Here is a 20,035-nt window from a genome sequence, read left to right as displayed (position 1 = left end):
ATCCATTATGTTTAATCTTTCACAATGGGCCGGCCTTCCTTCACGTTCAATTTACGTCGGTTCGGCTCTGCTGGCACTTCTCCGAACGTAACAATAAAAAGCGATGGACACAATTTGAAACGAATTATGTATTCTTTTGCATAACTTTCTCCCCTATTCTTCTTAGACAGTATTTGTACGGTGACGTAGAAGTGAAAGAAAAAAACATGTTCCGCTTATCGGCCTCCCTAATGCGTCGGTCTTCCTCCCGGAGGTGCTTCCTCAGTGGCCTTGGATCATTCTCTAGTAATCGTTCAATTAGGTATGAAAATTTTTAGAGCGTCCATTTTGAATCGTAGGAAACTTTGCAACTCACCGTTTGGTCCTTTCAATCCAATCTCACCAACATTCAACAGCACGTCCCTAATCGATATTGCCCCGGAAGTTCAGGAAGCACTGCGCGAAGCACCGCAATCGGTAGTGGCACTAGAATCAACCATCATAACCCACGGTATGCCGTATCCGCAAAATCTGGAGACGGCGCTGGAGGTAGAACAAATTGTGCGCCAGGAGGTAAGGCTTTGTTTCATTGGCGTGTTTAGTAACAGTACGCAGAAACGTTTCTGATGATGGCTGCCGTCGTGCAGGAGTCGGTACTTCTTCAAAATTCTAGTTTCAATACTCCAGGCGGCGTAGAGCGCGCCGTCAATTGGCGGGTTGCTAACAGAGTTTCAACTTTCAGCACCACCGCAAACCACAAGACCACGGCAGGGAGGAAGGTGCCTTCCTGTATGTGTGCTTGATTTTCAAGGGGAAACGACGACTGGTCACTGTGGCGACTGTGCCGGCACCAGTGCATCTACACAAACCGCAATATTCAATTAAAACTAAATTTCAGCATCAGTTGCAGCACGGGTTAGACGGTATGCAGCCACAGCCTTGCCCATTGCTGTTGTAATTCTTCATTTGATGCTTCAGTATTATGTGAACTCTTGCGGCCACTACGGTATGTGGGAGGTTCCGTCAATGCCTGCAGAGTTATTAGACCAGAAGATGCTGCGGCCGCGCCCTGCACAAGTTCACCTTAATCCTTATTATAAAATGCAACGTTTCAATGTCGGTGTCCGTGGGACGCAACATGCTCATGAAGGTGTATTTGTTTTACGTTGCCTCCGCAGGGTGCCGTTCCAGCAACGATCGCTATTGTGGGGGGCCGCATAAAAGTGGGTCTCGGAGCGGATCAACTGCGGCTGTTGGCAGGGACAGATAAAAGCGAATCCTTGAAAACTTCTCGACGCGACATGGCGTATGTCCTCGCGACGGGTCGGCACGGAGGAACGACGGTGGCCGGTACGCTGCTCGTAGCCGAGGCCGTCGGAATACGGATCTTTGCGACCGGTGGTATCGGTGGTGTGCACCGCGAGGGTGAGCGGACGATGGACATTTCGGCTGATCTCGTCGAGCTTGGTCGATGCCCGGTGGCGGTTGTTTCGAGTGGCGTGAAATCGATCCTGGACATCCCGAGAACATTGGAATATTTGGTGAGTTAACGACCACATCACATTTTACTTTCAACACTTAAAGAGCTTCAGATTGGATGGTAGCATTTAAATTTTACTTACCATGACACGTCATTTAGTCACAACAATATAAATGATTTGGGTTAAGTGTTGAGAAACTGCGAGATTAATTTTGAAATAAACACTATCTAAGTCTATGTTTCGTTGTACGTCAGGAAACACAAGGTGTGTGTGTGGCAACGATCGGGTGCGATAATTGTGACTTCCCAGCATTCTACACTCGAACCAGCGGGTCCAAAGCTCCGTACAACCTGGTCGACGCAGTGGAGGCCGCGAAAGTACTGCACATCAACAGGCAGCTTGGTTTGCGGTCTGGCACGCTGATCGGTGTCCCGATACCGGAACGCCACGCCATGAATCGCACCCAAATGGATTCAGTGATTGACCAGGCGCTGCAAGACGCGCAGCAGAGACAGATTCAAGGGAAAGAAGTCACGCCGTTCATATTGGCAGCCGTTTCGAAATTGACAAAAGGCAAAAGTCTCGAAGCCAGTAAGTAGCTAATAACGTTATGGTTTTAAATTGTTTGATGATTTTTAATTATCTTCCATCAACAGATATGGCGTTGATAAAAAACAACGCCAGTGTTGCGGCGCAAATAGCAGTGGAACTAAGTCGACTTGAGAACGGTTCAACGCACCGTCATGCAGACGGTGGTTCGAAGCCACCAGTGAACCACGATGGCGCTCCGGTTAGTTAGGATTTCGATTCGATATAAATATATATTTTAAAACAAATTTAAACCACGCACAAATTAGCTCTACAGCTCTCGTTGCTTTGTAAAAAGCACCCGAACACATGTTGTGCTACTATTTCGTTATTCCGTTTAATATGTTTATTTTCTTTCAAGCTCGTCATCGGCGCCTCCGTGATCGACGTTAGCATCAACGTGATGGAAGATGACTTTAAGGTACGTGGAAATCAGACGTCTTTCATTGTTGCTTCTTTGTCCGGTGCTGTCCTCTAAAAGACGGAGACAGATTGTTGTTTGGTTAGCAAACCAAAGGGACCGCGTTAGCAAGCAGAAGGCACAGAATCAAGGATTATTAAATATTTCATTCGTCTTTATTTCAAATTCTTCGTTTTATTTTGTCCTGGTTGCATTTTGTTTTGCTTGTTACGTTTGTTCTCTTTTCCTTCACTTTCGTTATGTACAACATCACTTTAAGGATAACAGATTTCATTATATCTCTGGTTCTTATTCTCTCGACCCATCCGATCCGTTTCATATTACCTTCATCCTAGGAATTGGGTTAATATTAGTGGTAATTGTTGTTTATAAACTTTATCTCATCTGGTACACTTGAGACTTCTTTTGTTTTATATGAACATTCTTGGACTATAAACATTCTCTTGATTATTCGCTACTCTATCAATTCAAGTAAGGTTTACAATAATTACAACAGGCGGTACTGTTTAGCTCGAGGAATTTTGCATCCTTCTGTTTATTTAGTGTATGTTTATATCATTTCGTATTAAGTGAATATTTTTTTGAATGAACGAGCAGTAGTTAGCATTTTATTTTAACGTCATGTTTAAATGTGTTTTCTACGTACCTGTGCTGCCGATGCTAGCACATTTTGCCACACCTCTTCAACTTTGGTGTGACAGTTTTGATTTACCTCCAAGTTTACTTTACTTTACTTTTCCTGGTGATCCTCTTCCGGGAGTACTTTGGTCGCGAACATTAAACATATAATTTGAAACATGAAAGACTTATTCGAAGTGTAGGAGTATTTCGTTTCGCACTCATTCCTTAAATGCATTAACTTATTCTTTTTCGTTCATTTACTGGTTTGTGGCGCATCGGAATTTTTGAACAAAACAAAACAAATGCTTATGACTTTATTCGTTCCGAGCTACAGTGACCTCGCGATGCCGTCGGTCAACACTTTCGGTTAGCGTGTGGCACATAATCCGCTATTTTATATTATCGAAAATTGTAATGAATTTATTTTGGAATTTCATATCGTTTTTACACGCTTGCGTACTATCCGATGTTCAAACGTGGCTGCTAAGTTTAAATCTATACCTTTAATTTACAAACTGTTTACTCGCTTCTGATGCACTTACCATGTATCTGCCTCGCTTATATGGCGCTTGAAAAAAAGTGAGATGAAGCGACAAAAGCAATGGGGAAATCGCTAACGATACCAACCGATACGGTATCTAAAGCTCACACATGAGATGAAGATTAATAGCTGTAGCTGGTAGGGTATTTATTCGTAGTTTTCCATTCCGAAATGCCGGGCGTTCGGTTGCCTTTACCGAATTGCCTACTAGGACCGTGATGGTTTTCCTTATCATGCACTGTAGTGTAACCTTTCAAGTTTCAATTCAAACCCCGCCTGAGAGACGACGTTTGCCATTGATGAATGTATTTAAACGATTACGATTATTTTGAGTTTCTTTTGAACGGCTGATAGCTAGTGAAGCTAAATTAATTTGGACATAACCGTCTTGCCAGCCAAACTGTTTATCATCTGGTATTCTTGTGCGAGTTGGATTTCTTTCTTCGCCCTTATATAGGCAAATTTATTGGACAGTTCGTTTATCTTGCCGGTTGTTGGTGTCATCTCCTATTTCGCGTACAGTGCAGGCAAAAGGTTAATTGGTTATTAAACAAAAAAAAATTGTCACCATGCCGCTACTTTTCGATTTATAATAAATGTTTTGTGTTGCTTTTGCGCGCACGGATCTTCCACCGTGGCACACCTTCGCACGTTAATAAGCAATTGTATTCTACACAGAATACAACATAACGATTCATTATAGACTCTACACTAGCGAATAATGTTTCAAGAAATTCACTGAAATCACTTGGTTTAGGATTTTGTTACATCGTTACACGTGGTTACTTCTTTTGCGGCCTCTCTTCTTTTGAGTACTATATTTATAATTTTTAGGATTTCTTCTTTAATGCCTCACATAGTTGCTCATATGGTGCACCTCGTTCTCTTTTGATTTTGTATCTACGTTTCGTTTTGTTCTCGGTATCGAAATATCTTAATAATCAAGTCAACAAATTATTAAAGCCGCTATCTAAATATCATGTCGATCGTGAGTGTGTTTCGGATTCCGATCAAAAGCTCCTATGTTCTAGTGTTACATATCATTTCGAAGATATGGCCGCTGGATTATATTTTTTCTTACCATCGTCTGGGCCTGGACCCTGGACGTTGAAACGTATCCGTTTCCGCGTCGCTCAGCTGATGGATGGTCGTTTCAGTTGCCACTCCTTTTCTCACTCCCACCTCATGGCATGGAATCTATAGACCGTTGTTCACAGCGTCTGCCCACTGGGGATCGATAGACACACGCTACTTAAGATGCATTTTGTGACTGGGGGTTCCCACATTATGCTTTCATAATCGTTTTAAAAAGCACTCTCTGAGAATTCTCTCCCGGGCTCACCTTTGTGGAAGCGCCGTAATTATGTTTCTACTGTTACCTTATTTTCGTTTGGTACCTTCTCTCGTTTGCGCTCAGCACTCCGTTCAGTGAGGTGGCCCCGTTTTTCGGCCACCGACCAATCGGGCACATACAGCAGCAGTAGCAGCAGCACACGAATACGGCGGGCGACTTTAGGTGTCGCGCTGCACGCCATGAAGCGGGTTGCAATAAAAGGGGAGGAAAAATTAAGGATGTGCATTGTTTTTTGTAATTGCAATCTGCCTCACTTTATGCTTTACATTATCTCATTTTAAAGACACACTATCCTTTCTGTCCCCGCGGGCGGGCTTGCAATGCTCCCTATGCATCAAAAATACACTTCACCTATCCGTTTTAAGTTTTGTTCCAGTGTACCAAAAACCCAAAAGCAGAAAGTACATCTTAAGGCACATTGTCTACACTTCTTGTGTTTCGCTTGTTTTCGCGCTTGTTTGTGCGGTTCTCGAATCTAAAGGGGGTCGCTTGGGCCGCTCTCGGAATTCGCCACCGTGTTGAAGTGTTTCTTTTACGTCAGTATCATAAGGAACAATACAGGCAGACGAGGGGCCGACAGATATCAGTGGAGAAAATGGCATACGGCAAGGTGCAATGTTGCTGGTAAATTCGTAAATCTTCTGGTAGAACGAGTGTGGGTCCCATAATTTGATACGTTTCACAGCAACAGTGCTTGGGCTCTTCGCTAGCTCCGCTGGTATTAAAAAGACACCCCGCACTGCTGCGCACCGCGTACCATCCTGTGCTTGGGCAATTTTCGAAGCAGTAAAACCATGGTTGCAGATCTTACGTGAAAATTTCATTTACATATACGGACAAGATTGACGCTTGTTTACGTGAGCAGCAGTGGATTTAAAAATAGTTTCTTTTGAATCATGCAGGATTTATTATGACTTTGCCGGGCGATCGTAAACAGGGCGCAATGCGGTTACCGAATTCCGGCTTCGTTCAGCAAAGTGTCCAATGGAAAGAAAGGCTGCTTTATTATGCCGTGCATAACCGCCTCACTGACCGCTAGTGTTCATTCTTGCATTTCCGTTCCTGCTAGCTCTTTATCTTATATAATCCCTAATCGAGATAATCGACTTACATACTGCTCTACGTACTATCATTTAATATTGAAGTGTGGTAGTGAAACATGTTGGTTTCTTTTTAACTCTTACATCACTGGCTCGATTTTTGTTCGATTTATAATTCATTCAAAATTATGTACAATTGTTTAAAGCAATCTTCCAAAGCAATTTTGTTTTTGTCTTTTTTCACGTTTTCTTCAATCTTCAATTGAAGCAACAGCGTTGCACTGAGGGCATTGTGTGTTCCGAAAGCCTTGGATGGTCATGGGAAAATTTGTATGTGTGTATATAATGGATCTATAATGAGATATATAAATATACAATGGATCTAAGTAGTTAGAGACGTTCAGTTTTAAGGAGTAAACATAAGAAGGAGTTTATCTTTTGTTTCGTTTTGTATGTTTGATTTGAAAATCATTCATCGAAGGTGGTGTGTGTTGTTAAAAAAATGTACAAAAATTCTTCAGCTGGCCAGCGCTTGCCGAATACACAACGCCGTCAACGCAACAATTCCCTCCGTTCACGATTCGTTTCGTTTTACTATATATGTGGTATGGTTTCTATGTTTAATATGAATACTCCATTTCGCGTGCGTATGTGCACAGTCTCCTAAATGACTATTATTGTTAACAGGCTTACGATACTGGGGCGGGAAAGGAAACCGAGAGAGTAGGGATATTATAGAACAGCAGAACGGAATCGGAAACACTTGCCCCAATCTGTTTGCCACAGTGCAGCAACGCGTTTGGCTCAGTTGTGCCAGGGCAGTGCTCCCGATTTCTTCACCGATTCGTATCTGGATTCTTTCATCTGGTCGTCCTCCGTAGTCCTCCTGTCATGAGAAGCGAAATCTTGTTAGGTCCGGTTTCGTATCGGTGCTACGATAGTGTGTGCTACCTAATTGTTTTTACATTGGTAACCGTTCTAGCAACGGAGTGAAGGGTTTCGCTCCAAAATGGAGCCAATGTGATGAGCCTCGAAGTGCTATTAAGTTTGGATCACATATTTTTACGGTTTAAACGTTTAAGGATATTCACATTTTTCGTTGTCATACTGTATTCTGTTTTTTGTAACTGAAAGCATCCAACAAAACTCCAAATTATTTCAGTACACGAGCTTTGCGAGTTTTTATTGAAAAGTTTGTAGTTGAATTGTAACCAAAATGTGTTTGTTTCTTACTTTTTGGAAAAATACTATTTACGGGAAAAGGATTTAATTTGATTGCTTGTCTGCCAACAACGCCAGGCCACCGAATTACGGCCAAGTGCCAGCCAAACGAAGAATACCGGATAGAAACCGGAATGACACCTGGTACAAGAAATACGTTTCTCGTGGCGACGGTGCCACTCGCCTTTTCCGGCGGCCCACTGCAGGGATTTGGATTACTTGAGAGAATATAACCTGTTTACGTTGTCGTTAGAAACATGCCAGTCACGGCGGAAAGTGGGCGCAAAACCTTACCAAAGGTACGAGGCTGGGCTCGAAATGGATGATACGGAAGGCGGGCATCGCCATGCAAAGAGAATGAAGTTTGTTTGTCGGGATTTTTCATTTTCTTCCTTCGACGTTGGCTGCTTCTGGTCACCGGCAACGGCGTCTTGAGCACCGGTCACAGAGGGTTTAGTTAGCGAACGGTTGGTTTGAAGTTTGCAGCAAAAAGTTTGTGTAAATTGCACACATTATAGACGTGGTTTTTTTGTGCTGTGGTACTTGAAGAAGTCGAGTAGAGCTTTCTCTGGCGCGGTTACTGCTTCTCGTCAGTTTGAGTAGAGCTAATTAGATTTAGGAAAAAGTTTTTGCTGTGCCAATCGTACCTGAGGGAACCTGGTATTAGCCATTAGGTTTCGAAAATATTGTTTCAATTTTGTTGCGGCCGATGCGCTGGAATCGGCAGTGTGAATCGGGCGTCTTCGCGGTAAAATAAACAAAATTGTAGTTAAAAATATTTCTTCACAACGGCAATTTTAACACTCTGAAAGTGATGTGAATTTAATTTTTTGTGCTTTTCCGCCAATAAATTAGTCTTTGTCGAGATGTCACAAAAGTTGAAGCATGTGTGGAATAATTAATGCACTCCTCTATCTGCGCCGGCACGAATTCGAATGAAACGTACGAAACGAATGCTTTTGCTTAATCAGATCGAATGTTTATCAACTGCCAGGCGTGCCGATAAAAAATTGTTAACTCATTTGAATATTGTTAATCTTTTTCCTTTCTCGATTCCGAACTGCTGTCCAGAATCGAGAGATCCGTCTCTGCCGATAGCGTTATTATTGTCATTTCATTTAACTCGCGTCTACCGTTCGGTGAACTGACGGGGGAACGTACGCTCGTCACGCTACGTTTTATAGGGTAATTTAATTTAATCAACCAAAAGGGGGATGCGAGAACTGTACTGTACAATCTATCATGCGGTTCGGTGCGTACTGGCCATTTTTGAATCCGCAATGTATCTGAAAAGAATCATCTAGTGCACCGCAGTGGACCAGAGAGTCATGTCAATGTGTGCCTCAATGTAAGAATTGATGATTTAATGATTTGGTTGTTGACATTAATTTACGAACAAGTGCCAGCTACTTTATCTTAGCGTAGTTAAAGCGTATATTGTTGCCGCGTGTGGTGATGGTTCCACGGCGTCTAACTATACTATCACTTACTGCTAGAATGACTAGGAAATGGGTTTGCTTATTGCTCTACCTGCGATTCAGTATTACCAGTGCACACTTCGCGGAGAATGTGCCACCCCGGGAGAGAATTTCAGTCCATTTCAACACATTTTCTTATGCTCCCGTCTCGAAGGCAGCCAGATGCAGAATCAAGGACTAATCGTTTCATCGTATTCCATATAATTAGGATGCTGCTGCATGCGTTTTTGTCCAAACGGTCCTCGTTGGCCATTAGATGGCGAGGGAATGCGGGAACTATGCTATTGCCGTGCACCCAATCCTAACTGTATGATAAAGGGCTCAATGAACAATTATCCCGTTTCTGCATCGGGCACTTCGTTTGCTCTGGAGCCCGTTTTGCTGCATTCGGTCGGCTAGCAGCGTTGCAACGTTGCACATTTTAACGCTGAGAGTAGCATTCTTGCAAAACGTAGGTTCGTTGGAGAACGTAAGGACTGCAGACGGAGGTGCGCACCAACGGGAGTCCAGTGGGGAGTTGCACGGTTTTCGCGTAGGGCTTGAGACTTGAAAACTGCAATCCGCACTTTTGATCCCGCGCCGATCCGTTTATGACTCCCTTCCTTCGTACTCATTGTAATGTAGCGCCAGAGCGCTTTCGTCGTTGTCTTCTACTTTGAGCTACCTACGAGGTGGGAGTGTAGTAAAGGCGCCATATTCGCAATACGTCCCCTCTTAGCGGCCTGTCCGCGGTTTCAGTCCTTTCCTTGCGAAATCCAAGCCTTCAGACCGGGACCCATCGGGGACGTCACCGTGCAATCGAAAGCCGGAAGAGCGCGTAAACGTTGGTACGAATGTACAGGTTTCGTGTTTTGTGTCATTTGTTACCCTCTATCATGTTTCGAGTACTTCTGACTCGCCTAGTAGTAGCTAGTAACGGGGTAATGCTGTGCAACGTGGTGCAGCTGGTCACCACGCGCTTTGATTTTGATTTGCCTACCCACTCCGGGGCAGGCTTGCTATACGTTGTTCCTATTTGTTTCAGTTAAAAACGGTCACACGGCGCAAACATCAATGCACGACGCGCTATCGCTATCTCTAGGGTCCTAAGTCTAAATCGCCACGTAAGGGAATCACACAAACCACGCCCGGGTGGTGCTACAGTAAGTTCTACATTGTATCGCTACTCACTCACGCCCTGTTCACAGCTGTTCCGATTCGACGGCACCCGATTTTGGTCATATTCTACACTCTTCTGGAGCGTGGCTCGCGCGCGGTTAACCGGCACGGACAGAGCGCCTTACCTAAATATCTTCACAATCACAATCGTTGCTGTCCATCGTCTCCGTGCCTCGGTAGAAGCGTACGCCCTGTTCGCGGTCGTACGTGATGCGCGACCGTTGCTGGGAGCGCTGTCGGTTGAGGGCACTTCCTTCGGCCTCACCGAAACTACCATCACCACCACCAGCGTTGGGTGCACCGCCAGCGAACCCGGCCGTAATGTTGTGAAGCCGGTTAACGACGGTACACTTGATCGAAGAAGTGCCACCCGAAGACGTGGATGGGCCACCGTATGACAAACTGGACGCAACTGCCGGACCGGGGCCACAGGACGTGGTGGCGGTGGTGGACGCACTAGTGGTTCCGGTGGCCCGGCTGCTCGATCCGCTGCCCGGCCGGGACGGGGCCCCGCCGTCCAGCGAGTCGTCGCCGCCGCCGGCACTGGTCGAGGGTTGTTGCTGCAGCGGCTGTTGGCCGTCGGCCGATGGTCGGCTGGCGTTGGGCCGTGACTTGCGCCACCGGTCCCCGAACAGCTGCTCCAGGTAATACCGTAGTCAGATTCTAGTTACCGTCGGTGCGTTGAGTAGCCTGCGGTTTGGGTGGGAAGGTTTCGGTTGAATTTTCGCTGTACCAACCATTGAGCAGTATTGACGGTACAACACATGCCCGGAAGTGTCTTCAACGAAGCCTAGTCGTCGAACACGACCATCTGTGCCGTGGACCACTTGAGTCGTTTCGTATGATCTATCACCGTGGCTATACAAGACCATTTTATGGTTTGCCGGCAATTGATAGGCCGAATATGGGTCGATCCAATAAAAATTTTGATTAACAAACTTGGACCGTAAAATTTAACTATAGGGATGAGTGTTAAAAAACGTTTCCTTTCGTTCGGCAAAGACACTTTCGGGAGTGCGTGTGCGTGTCTTAGGGCACTTGAGTGTGCCTAGAGAGGACGGAATAGTGAGAAATTGTAAGAAAACAAGTAACGATAACGGTATGCGATCAGCCGGCAATGGCTGCTTCCGGAGCATCTTATCGACACTGCAGATAAATTACAAAGCTAATCAAGCGTAAGCTGTTTACTAGAATGCCTTTTAGCTGGCGGTACAGGAGGAAGAACGTGAGGAAGGAATGCAACAGGGGCGAAGGCGAAGAAAGCATTAACACGCACGGACGAGTTAAGTAAACATCGAGCACACCGCGGGGACCTTGGAGCGTCCCAAAGCTGCTACCTGCGAGAACATCGACAACGAAGGATTGGTTTTCTGCCTTACGGAATATACTAAAAGCCAACGGGGGAGATAAGAAGCGAACTATGCTAATAAAGGGCCACATGTTTCTTCTATCGTAGAGCGCCGTGCCCATCGCAAGGAGCCGCACATGGTTACCATGGCGACCGTATCCAAGTTCGGAGAATAACGTAACATCGGTACATCGAATGGCGTAGCGATCGGCGGCAGCAGCATTCGATAGGCAAAACAATGAGCTAGCAAGGCAAAACGGCGACGAATGCAATGGGCAGTGAAAAAATCGCGCTGCTGTCCACCTCGCGGGAGCTCGCGGAGTCTCCCGGATCTCCCGGAAGGTGACCGAGCGCGAACGGTACCATTACCTTCGGCTGCCGTTGGCTGGCGTTGCACTGCGGCGACGATGGTGCCGGAAGATCTTGAGCGCACCGTTGCACGACCGTGGCCAGTGCGAGTGTCGTAGGCGCAACACTAGGGATCACGCCTCTTGATAGAGCCGCTGCTGGACGTTCGCCGCTGCGGACCGATGCGGCTGGTCGAATTTGTTCGAACGCGTACATTTGTCCCTCGAATGAGGAAGGGTTGTGGTTGGTTCGGAAAAACGTAGAAACGAGTAACAGTTGAAAATATGGCGCAAAGCAGTTTCGGGACGTTGCACTGGGCAAGGTCGGCTTAAACAAGGAACATATTTAAATGGCGGTTCGAGTTTGGTTTAATTCGATAGTCCCTGTGAGGCTACCGTTCGCATTGAAAGAGACATAGTCATAGTGCATGTGGACGGGGCACGGTGATCATGGCCAGGGTTTATTCAAATTTATTGCTAGCAGATCAAAGAATGAAAACCAAATGTAACGACTCTTACGTGATATAGGACATGGCGATAAGAGAGAGGTAAAAGTAGAAGCAACTGTGAGGGTCTTTCCGGTGTGACTACAGAAGGCTGGCGGAGATATTTGTTTGCCCTAGTGAGCATCGTGTAAATAAGTAATTCAACTAAATTACTGTCTAGACGCTCATTTTATGAACGCTTCCATTTGTAAGCATCTGACAAACTGCCATGCTAAAGTAGAGAGACATATTTTGCTACTCTTAAAGCAAGGGTTTACTCCAAGGGCTGTTGGAATTGTGGAACGTGGAGCGGACTCCACTGCATGATGGATGCTCGCTGCCAGCAGACGGTGCTGCCCGGTTATAGGCACTCGCCGCACACAACACTCAATTAAACACCAGCAGCTGTTGGGATGCGGACAGAGAGAGCGAGAGAGAGACAGAGAGGCATTTGCAGTATGTGCACGTCTACCACGGGCCACGAGGTGCATAAATTTGGCAACACAATAAGCAGCACATTATTGTTGTGCACCCAGTACAAGGGAAGCTGCAGTGGGTACGGGTACGGGCCATTCCGCGGAGCACACACCCAAGCCACCCACTCTTGGGGCCGCGTTGTGCAGTGCATTGTGGGGTCATAAGTTTGGGTTTCACTCTACACTCAACATAAAGCCAAAACGCCCCGCCGGTGTCGGCTGGGCTGGAATGTCGTGGTGCATGAAAATCGCTATGTTAACTCCGTTCTCCTGCCTCTACTCAACGGTTCGTGACGGGTCAGGTGGGTCACCTGCCGGGTGCTTTCGAGTGCCGGTGTGTGTCTAAAGGTCTAGGTGGGCTATCTAGGCACCGTGTGCGGTGCTGTTTCTCCTGCGATAACCTCCTCGCAATCTCGAGACTACCACCGTCGATAAGGGCGGCCCCCCTAAACGGTGCTTGATCATATTAGTGTGCTTACCTGTAGGTGGGCACCTTGGCGTCGAACTCGCACAGCTCGTAGTTGTTGTTACCGTTTATTGTCTTGGTCGTGCCGGTCGCGGACGACAGCAGCGAGGCGGTGTTGTTGTCCTCCACCAACAGGGCACAGTTCGAGTTGGTGTCTGACTCGCAGCCCCCGCACCCGCCACCAGATGCACCGGGCCCGGCTCCACCGCTGCCACCCGGTGCTCCGCTGGTGCCGCTTCCGCCGGCACCGTGGCAAACGTGCTGTTGCTGCTGTTCGTTGATGCACGTGTAGAGCTGCTTGTGCTTGAGCAGCTGCCGCGGGGTGTTCTCCTGCGTTAGCAGCGACTCCCGCTCGCTCTCGGCCGACCCGACGTGCGTCCGCTCGCGGTCCCGGTTGCCGACTTTCGGTTCCGCGTGAATGCCACCGTTGATGGAGGTGCTCGTCACCTGCTGCAATAGGGTAAACTGTAGTTCCGTTCACCGTAAGTTCCCCCCGTCCCGAGAGCGCCCACGAAAGAGTGCAACCAAGCGGTTCCGGGGCCCGGCCCGGGTGTGTTTCGTATTTTGCAGTTTTAATAAATTCACCAACGGCGATAGCGCGACATCATCATCATCATCGTTGGCGTGGTGCGGCGTGCGCCGGGAGCAGGACACCCGGATCGGCGGTTACGGTGCCGGTGGTGACAGAGGTGTTGGTTGGTTAGTACGTGCGTGTGTGTGTGTGGCAGTGCGTCAAACGTGGCGGTTGGCGTGAACAAATAGAGGGCAAAAAAGTCATCAAGTTAGCGAATCCCGTTACCGGCACAATCGTGCGTTATTAGGCACGCTCTCTACTGTGTGCATCGATCATTCATCCCGTTGATCAGGAGATCACCCCGTCCTTACCTGCTGGATCTGCTGTTGGTCGCAGTCGACACCGTTCAGTATCGCGCCGGACATTTCCGTCTGCAGCAGCTTAATCTTCTGGATCATCTCCTTAATCTCGTATCGCAGGATGCCCAGGAAGCACAGCTTCAGGAACGCGATCACGCAGTACCCGAGCACGAACAGAATGTCGGCCGTGTGCCGCAACCAGGACACGATGCGATCGGAACAGCCCTGCGGAACGGAAACGGATCGGTTATGTTGCCTTCCTCGACTGCGGCACATTTCAACGTGTTGATTGCTTTAAACCTATTAAATGAGGTGCTCATTTTTCATTCGACTTTTCGACGGCCATTATCGCTCATTTGTACGGCACGGTGTTTGGCGTCCGTTTGCGGGGCAAATGATTTATTACGCATTTTGTTTTTTGTTTGGCCGGTTTACGCGAACAATAATCCGCCCGAATGAGTTAATCCAGACGCACAATGGCGCGTTCGAGTATTGTTTCCGGTGCATAATGGAACAACAAATGGAGGTTCGATTGAATCGTCGCGAAAATAAGGGGACTTAATAAAACGCCCATTTTGGCTCTTTTATTGCATAAAACCCCGGCTTATCCCCGTTGTGTTGTGTGTGCACTGGAGGGCGCACTGTTCGCCCGGAGCAAACCACACGTTGCCAAAGGGTAGCAATCAATATAGTTTTTGTTTAAAGAAACATATTTATGATCGGAACGATGAGAAGAGGCGGGCTGAGCTGACTCACCGGCACCGATAGATGTGCCTGCGCACATGATGCTACGGCCAGCCCTCGGTCGTCATGTGGTGCAGTGTTTTCGCAGCTGTAAAAACAATAGACGCTCCTAGGGCACCGATGGTCTCACTCTATAACACGGTGCGGCCGTTCCATGCTGTGGGCACCCATTCAAGGCATGTGCCGCGAGAGCATGCTTAATGTATTGAACGTTAATACGGTGTTGTCACCGGAATGCGTGGTCCTTGGGCAGCGTTGGTTTCGTATTGCGAAGGAACCTGTCGTTGCGTTGCTCGGCGATGATATGCTGCAGCAGCAGCGGGGCTCTATTGTTTGTGGGCCCGGTGTTTGCACTGCAGCCCACGATAAAGGATTCGGTTTTTCGTTGTGGCGTAGTGGTCTCCGGTGATGCTCCGTGCCGGTCGCTACGGACTTCGGTGGAGTCGAGAGTTTAATTAAAAGCAAACACCCTAGTGGCGCCCACGTGCCCATCGACACGCGGATGCGTATGCGGGAAAGCCGTGCGGAAAGTGGAGCTTTTTATAGGTTTAATACATGGCTTTCGGCCGAAGTGAACCCGATTGCGCGTGGATCGAAGTGGGGATCCGTTTCCGGTTGGACCAGTGACGGATTCGGAGCGAACGAGACCATTCGTCATCACAGGGTTTGCACCGGAACACCGGCAGCGTTGGCACCGACGGGTAAAAAATAACATCACCGGAAAGTGCAATAAATTGCATCTGTCGTTTGTCGGCCAGAACGAGCAGCCCACCCCCCCTCGCGTGCACTGTTCCGGGACGAAGGCGGCAAAAGAAAAACAACATTGGCCCAAGGGCGCCTCGACGCCTGGCGGGCTGTGTTTGCTTTTTATATGGAATACTTTTCGTGCGCTGTTTCACACCATTTGGGTGAACTGTAGTTTGTTGTTGTGTTTTGAGGAAATGGTTCGGATTTTCTTCCTAGTGTGACCATCGCCCTCGTTTCTGTTCTCTTCGTTTGATTTATACTACACGCGCGGCAACTTCTAGCGTCATGGTTTCGATTACTGTCGACGCCAGTGGTCAAACGTTGCCTTTTTAATTAAAATTTGCCAAACGCTGGTCCGCACTTACGCTGGCGCGGTCAATTGATCAGCTGATTCGACGTAAGCCAAGAAAGGCATATTCAGCGGACTCCAAATAAATTTTGTCCCAAATCGGCCACACTCTTAAAGATGGTGGATTAAATGTATGTAACCACGTTCAATTTGATTAAATCTTATGTTGAAACACACCTGAGGGTATACCGCTCGACACGTGACGATCGTTTTTATTTCCTCTATTTCGCCACTGGAGGCAAAACTGTTGACAGCGTTGGTCCCTGCGTTGGAGCCGGCCGCCGGTGAACTTCCGGTCCCCGAACCGAAGCTGTTAACGGCTTTGCCGTGGTTTGAAGTGGAACTGTAGGTACTGCTACTGCTGCTGCCGCTACTGCTATCGCTTACACTACTCGCTCGGCCATCGTTACTACTGGAGCTAGGTCTACTGCTGCCTCTACTGCCGCCTTCGCTGGAGCCGCTACCGGTCCCGATGCCGTCGCTTTGCTGGTCCGGTATCGTGCTATCGTAGCTGCTGGCCACACTCGCACTGCTGCTGCTGGGCGCCGTGATCAGGCTCCAGGAGTCACTCAGATCACTAAAGTTTCGGCTCATCAGGAGCGTGTCCTTGAGGGTGCTCGCGGCCAGCTCGGTAGCTGCTGCGACCGCCGCCGTCGGATCTTCACCGCGGAACACAATGGCAGACGCGAGCGGACGCCGTCCTATGCTTATTTGCTCGGTGACATCCGACGTGCAGCAGGACGTCGGGTACGTCCGGTTGGCATTGAGCGCGAAATCCTGTACGCAGAAGATGAGAAACGGAAACAAAATTAAACCATAACAGTTATTTAAAAAATTATGGTGAATCTGCTTCTTTCGAAATGAAAGAGTTCGTCTCCGGTTTGTTGCCAATTACATGTGATTTAGACACTTGCATTTTGAATGACAATAATAATAGAATTGAAATATTTATGAAATGTCGTTCCCTGCTCAGTTTGATCAATGCAGGATTCCTACATCTTGTTTACATAGGCCATTTGAAAAGGTGGCTTTCAGCGTAACAGTCAGGGCGGAAATATTAAATAAAAAATCCCCAACCGTAGCCCTCCACTAGGCTGAATGGGACATAATCTCGTCATAAAGTCTCTTCGCGCACAGTGCACAGATATGCCCATCTTCTGGAGGGCTTCCTGCTTCATCTAAAAAGATGACTTCGGAGGAATAATACCGTAATTATGGTGGATTATTTTTGCGTTCTCTGCCAGCCCTGCGAGAGCCTTTTGCGGTTTGTTGGGCCACTCGTTTCTGTGTTCTCTATCCGAAGTGGTTAAGAAACCAGAAGGCGTACATGAAAGTAAGCCGACGGGGGCGCGTTACGGCAAGCAGATAATCGTCCAAATGAAGTAATTAGGGCACCTTTTAATGGGGAGCATTAGGCAAAACCCCACTGCCACCGTCGTCGTCCCAATCACGATGCTCCTGAATAAACGGAGTGAGCGTTCTTTGGGACTTTAAATTGCAGCCAGATTCAACAAACCGGTTTGGGGCACAGCAACAGACGTGGCCCACGACTAAGGCTAAGGTTAATGATTGTTTTATCAGCTCCGAAACAAGACCGTACCATTCGGAACAGATACGATACTCTACCAATTTACATAACTTCCTATTGCGTGAGTGCTTTAGGTGTAAAGCTGCCACAGTTCCTGTCGGTGCGCCGAAGAAGTCCGTAAGACAATTCCGTACAGCTGGTGGGCGGTCATCGGTGGGGTGTCAAATGTAAATGACTGGAAAACATTTGGACGATGCCCACCGACGAATCGGTTTTTGTTTGCACAATTCTTTTGTGTTTCGAATAATGGCACAAGAAAAAGGGGGACCTTAATTTTAACCATTATTCTGAATGTGGTTTTCAAAAATATGATTTTATGAAGAATTATGTTTCAATGAGTAAAATTTACCTTCAATTATGAAGGTACAAAAATAGTTTCGCTTGCATTCTTGAAGAATGCTATTTATGGAGGAAAACCTATTATCGCTCATTAGGCGGCTTCAGTTGACGATTGAAATCATTAAATTTCCCTATGCCTCCCTGTGCCCTTGTGGGGTCCGACTGACCGTCAGGCCTTGTTTCGGTAACACCCTCGTCGCGTTACGTTTCGATTGACAGATTAAAACCCTATTGAGCCAATAATCGTTTTCAAATCCTACGTGAGCTTTCCAGCAACTCATTTCAATTATCCATGCCGATTGTCCCATGTTTACACACAAAGTAATTACGCTTTCTATGTGTTAAAATCCCTGGATTTTATCGCCGGCAATAAATCTGTGCCCCAGGGGTGCAGAAATAGATAGTTTTATGTGTGCTATCAGTTTTGCTTTCGCACCGACCGACTGCCAGTCATACATTCACCCGGTATTGTGCACCTGTTTGGTTGTGTGCATAAAAATCCCTTTGGACTTGTGGTGGGGACCACAGTTCATTCCTCCCTTCTGTTGTTCTCGTAGTTTGTGGTTGGTTTGGTAACGTACGATTAGCACAACCGCAGTAGGATTATTTTCCGAAACGGGATTACCATTATGCAACGGTGTTTGTTTCTAGTCGTGATGCAACCCGATAACGGTAACGGTGATAGTCCATCTAATCCCTAGGTACCGGCTCCACTCTCTGAACTATCGCTAAACGCTTCTGTATTTCTGTCTGAAATGGTATCACTCTCCCGCTTATGCTCAGCACATGTGCACCACGCTGATAGTGGGGCGTATGTTTCAATTGCTTCCTCACCGGACGGGGAGAATGTAGCAGTAACATTACATGGTATTTTCACTTAATTCAATGCATAATCGGCTTCGGGTTACGTAGTTTTCGATCGACCCCAGTAGTTTGTTGTAAATCTCGATTCTGGTTCAACAAGGTCCCAACGATGGGGCAGATGTTTATGGAAATGCTACATCGTTCTGTAATACATGGCCGAATTGAATCAAATCAGAAGCAAAGTATAGCCTTATTTTTTTGTGTGTGCGTGTATGTACCCTTCGCAAAGCGAGGTTCGTTCGACATTCTCCGCGAATCAAATTAGACCAACAAAACACGGATTAATACGCTCAGTATCTGCGACCGGCGGCAATCTCCGAACTATGTCGTACTTACTTGCGGTCCAGTGACTCCACAGCATCGACCTTCGTTCTGCAGCCGATCCCAGAGTTCCGTCAGCTCGGCTGAATTTCCATATTCATGTGCCAGACGGTATCTGAAGTCATACGAATGCGAATGCATAACAATATTACTTAATTATTGGAACGTCGGAGTTGATGGAATGGAATGTGGGAGATGATTTAGCTCGCTGTGTGTGGGTTAAATTGACACATAGACCCGGCGATTCCTGGTAACACAATGAATGCAGACAAATTGTACATCTCGAACAGAAACACTACTTTGTTGGCCTGTGACTAACTATTTTATGAATTTTGCCGTTTTTGAAGTTGAATAAAATATAATTCAACATCGTTGTCAAAACGAAATTGATTAAATAATAATAAAGTTGGGATATTGTTGAATGTGGGCATAAAACTAAAGTGGATGGAAACCGTTTCGATTGAAAATAAAAGGCACAAATGGTACTTACCTCAGCATGGGCTGCAGATCATGCATGATCTTATCGAACTTGAACATCCAAAAAATGCCCAACATGGCATCCCCTATCAACAACACGAGTAAAAGTAACCAGTAAGCGTTTAACAATTTCTCCGATAGTCTTAAGGCACCGAGACACCCTATCAGTTGTAGGAAACCTGTGGCCGGGCGAAGGATGCAGAAGGGAAGATACTTTACTCTTAAGGCTGCAAATTGGCTGAGGCCAATGGCTTTTATCGCTTCCGGCGGCTGGCAGGGCCGACGGGGGGACCGAAACCTACCTGATTGCACCAGCAAAGCCAAGTAAGCGTAAATGAAACTGGGCTGCGTTAGACTTAATCCGTTCACCAGCAGGCGCTTGTAGTCGGAGAGCAGAATCTTACCAGCAACGCCACAGAATACGATGACTGCCATCAGGAGCACAGCGTTGCATGTGTATATCCACAATCTGTAGTACCTGTGGCAACGATACGCAGCAAAGTTGGTTTGGGTTAAAAATCGTACCCGAGGTTTTGGTACTGGAACTGTTTTAAGATAATTTAGCCTAGCCTGGAAATTTACTATTTACTATACACATTTACTATCAGAGGACCCATTTGAGCATTTGCGCCACGTAAGCCAATAACAGAGCCTTTTGTGGATTTATCGTGTGTTTCACAATAAAAAAAAAAATTGTAATAGCTAGTACGGCAAAGTAATAGTAATACC

The 20,035-nt window shown here is 46.9% G+C and overlaps 2 protein-coding genes across 2 annotated transcripts in view; one reads left to right on the top strand and one right to left on the bottom strand.

Annotated features, from left to right (window-relative positions):
* The first annotated feature begins 206 nt into the window (after positions 1–206).
* On the top strand, positions 207–10,212 carry LOC128270170 (pseudouridine-5'-phosphate glycosidase). The gene is made up of 7 exons (XM_053007576.1): positions 207–301; positions 396–552; positions 1,158–1,520; positions 1,715–2,051; positions 2,117–2,250; positions 2,410–2,469; positions 10,063–10,212. The coding sequence occupies exons 1-7, from the start codon at positions 207–209 to the stop codon at positions 10,210–10,212; spliced, it is 1,296 nt and encodes a 431-aa protein (XP_052863536.1).
* A 326-nt stretch (positions 10,213–10,538) lies between these two features.
* The window catches only part of LOC128273913 (uncharacterized), an 11,213-nt gene continuing 1,716 nt past the window's right edge, over positions 10,539–20,035 (bottom strand). The window contains exons 3-9 of the mRNA XM_053011987.1: positions 19,609–19,784; positions 19,320–19,485; positions 18,845–18,944; positions 15,895–16,494; positions 13,890–14,102; positions 13,018–13,469; positions 10,539–10,572 (exon numbers count right to left, since the gene is read on the bottom strand). Coding sequence (XP_052867947.1) covers positions 10,539–10,572; positions 13,018–13,469; positions 13,890–14,102; positions 15,895–16,494; positions 18,845–18,944; positions 19,320–19,485; positions 19,609–19,784 — 1,741 coding nt within the window. The remainder of the gene's footprint in view (positions 10,573–13,017; positions 13,470–13,889; positions 14,103–15,894; positions 16,495–18,844; positions 18,945–19,319; positions 19,486–19,608; positions 19,785–20,035) is intronic.

This window comes from Anopheles cruzii, chromosome 3, assembly GCF_943734635.1.
Source record: "Anopheles cruzii chromosome 3, idAnoCruzAS_RS32_06, whole genome shotgun sequence".
NCBI classification, from domain to species: Eukaryota; Metazoa; Arthropoda; class Insecta; order Diptera; family Culicidae; genus Anopheles; species Anopheles cruzii.
The sequence above is the reverse complement of the archived record's forward strand: the minus strand, read 5'-3'. Positions and strand labels throughout refer to the sequence as shown.